A 1088-nucleotide genomic window follows, 5' to 3' on the forward strand; every position below is an offset into this window, starting at 1 on the left:
GACGTCACCCTGCACGGGGTTGTCACCCTGCGCAGGGCGCTCCCCCGGGGTGGTCCCCCCGGCTGGGGGTGTCACTGGGTGCCACCTGGGCTGGGATGTCCCCCCGGAGCAGTCACCGGGCACCGGGGAACCGCCCGTTCAACGTCACCCAGCGCCTGCAAAGGGGCTGTCACCCCGCAGGGACCCTCGCCCCGCACGGGGCCACCCCTTGGGGCGCACCCCCCCCCCGCAGCGTCCCCCGCACAACAACAACCCCGTCACACCCCACCGCTTCATCCTCCTTTCTTTCCAGGACCCCCCTCCAAGGTCCCCGGCACAACCGGGCGGGTTGGGGGGCAGGCGGGCGCGCTCAGGCGTCCTCGCGCCGCTGTCCCCCGCCGTGTCCCCCGGGCGCCCCCCAGTCGTTGTCGTGCAGCCCGAGGCGGCAGCCGGGCGCCGCGCGCTCCCCGCGGTGGCAGCAGAGCCAGTAGGAGCGGCCGTAGGGCAGGTCGTGGTGGTAGGGCTTGGGGTGCCAGCGGCAGAGCGAGACGTCGCCGCGCGCGTACCGCTTGCGGCACTGCTTGCACGGGTCGTCGCGGTAGCGCGGGTGCCGGTTCCAGCGCGAGTCGCTGCCCTCCACGCCGAACGTCTCGATGACGCCCTTGAAGTGGTGGCAGCAGCACTTGAGGGCGGCCAGGGCGCGCGTGGGCAGGTAGCTGAAGATCTTGACCAGGACGTGCGCGGGCAGCAGCTGCAGGTAGCGCCGCGGCTCCAGCAGCCGCTGCACCTTGAAGCGGATCTCCAGGAAGTCGTGCGACACGTGGCGGTACAGGCGGCAGAGCGACGGGTCCGCCGGCGCCTTCTCGCCGCCCTCGCCGCCGCCCTCGGCCTCCTCGTCCTCCTCGTCCTCCTCGTCGTCGTCCTGCGGCAGCAGGAAGAGCTGCCCCGGCGGCGGCGGCAGCGGCGGCGGCTCGTCCCGCGGCCCGTCGCCCGCCGCCAGCGACACCGTCTCCTCCGTGGCCGCCTTGCTGCTGTCCTGGCCCAGGAAGACGCACTCGTCCACGGCGCCCGTCACCACCACGTCCACGTGGAAGCCGGCGGCCGCGGCG

At 74.2% G+C, this 1088-nt stretch overlaps 1 protein-coding gene across 1 annotated transcript; it reads right to left on the reverse strand.

The window, feature by feature from the left end:
- Nucleotides 1–349: 349 nt before the first annotated feature.
- On the reverse strand, nt 350–1084 carry FBXO46 (F-box protein 46; the record flags this gene model as incomplete). Its single annotated transcript, XM_026036213.1, has 1 exon — nt 350–1084. A coding segment is annotated over one exon (735 nt), but the record flags the coding sequence as incomplete, so codon positions are not given.
- Nucleotides 1085–1088: the final 4 nt, after the last annotated feature.

Source organism: Nothoprocta perdicaria, unplaced genomic scaffold, assembly GCF_003342845.1.
Source record: "Nothoprocta perdicaria isolate Ctin4 unplaced genomic scaffold, notPer1 scaffold_1712, whole genome shotgun sequence".
In the NCBI taxonomy this organism is placed as follows: domain Eukaryota; kingdom Metazoa; phylum Chordata; class Aves; order Tinamiformes; family Tinamidae; genus Nothoprocta; species Nothoprocta perdicaria.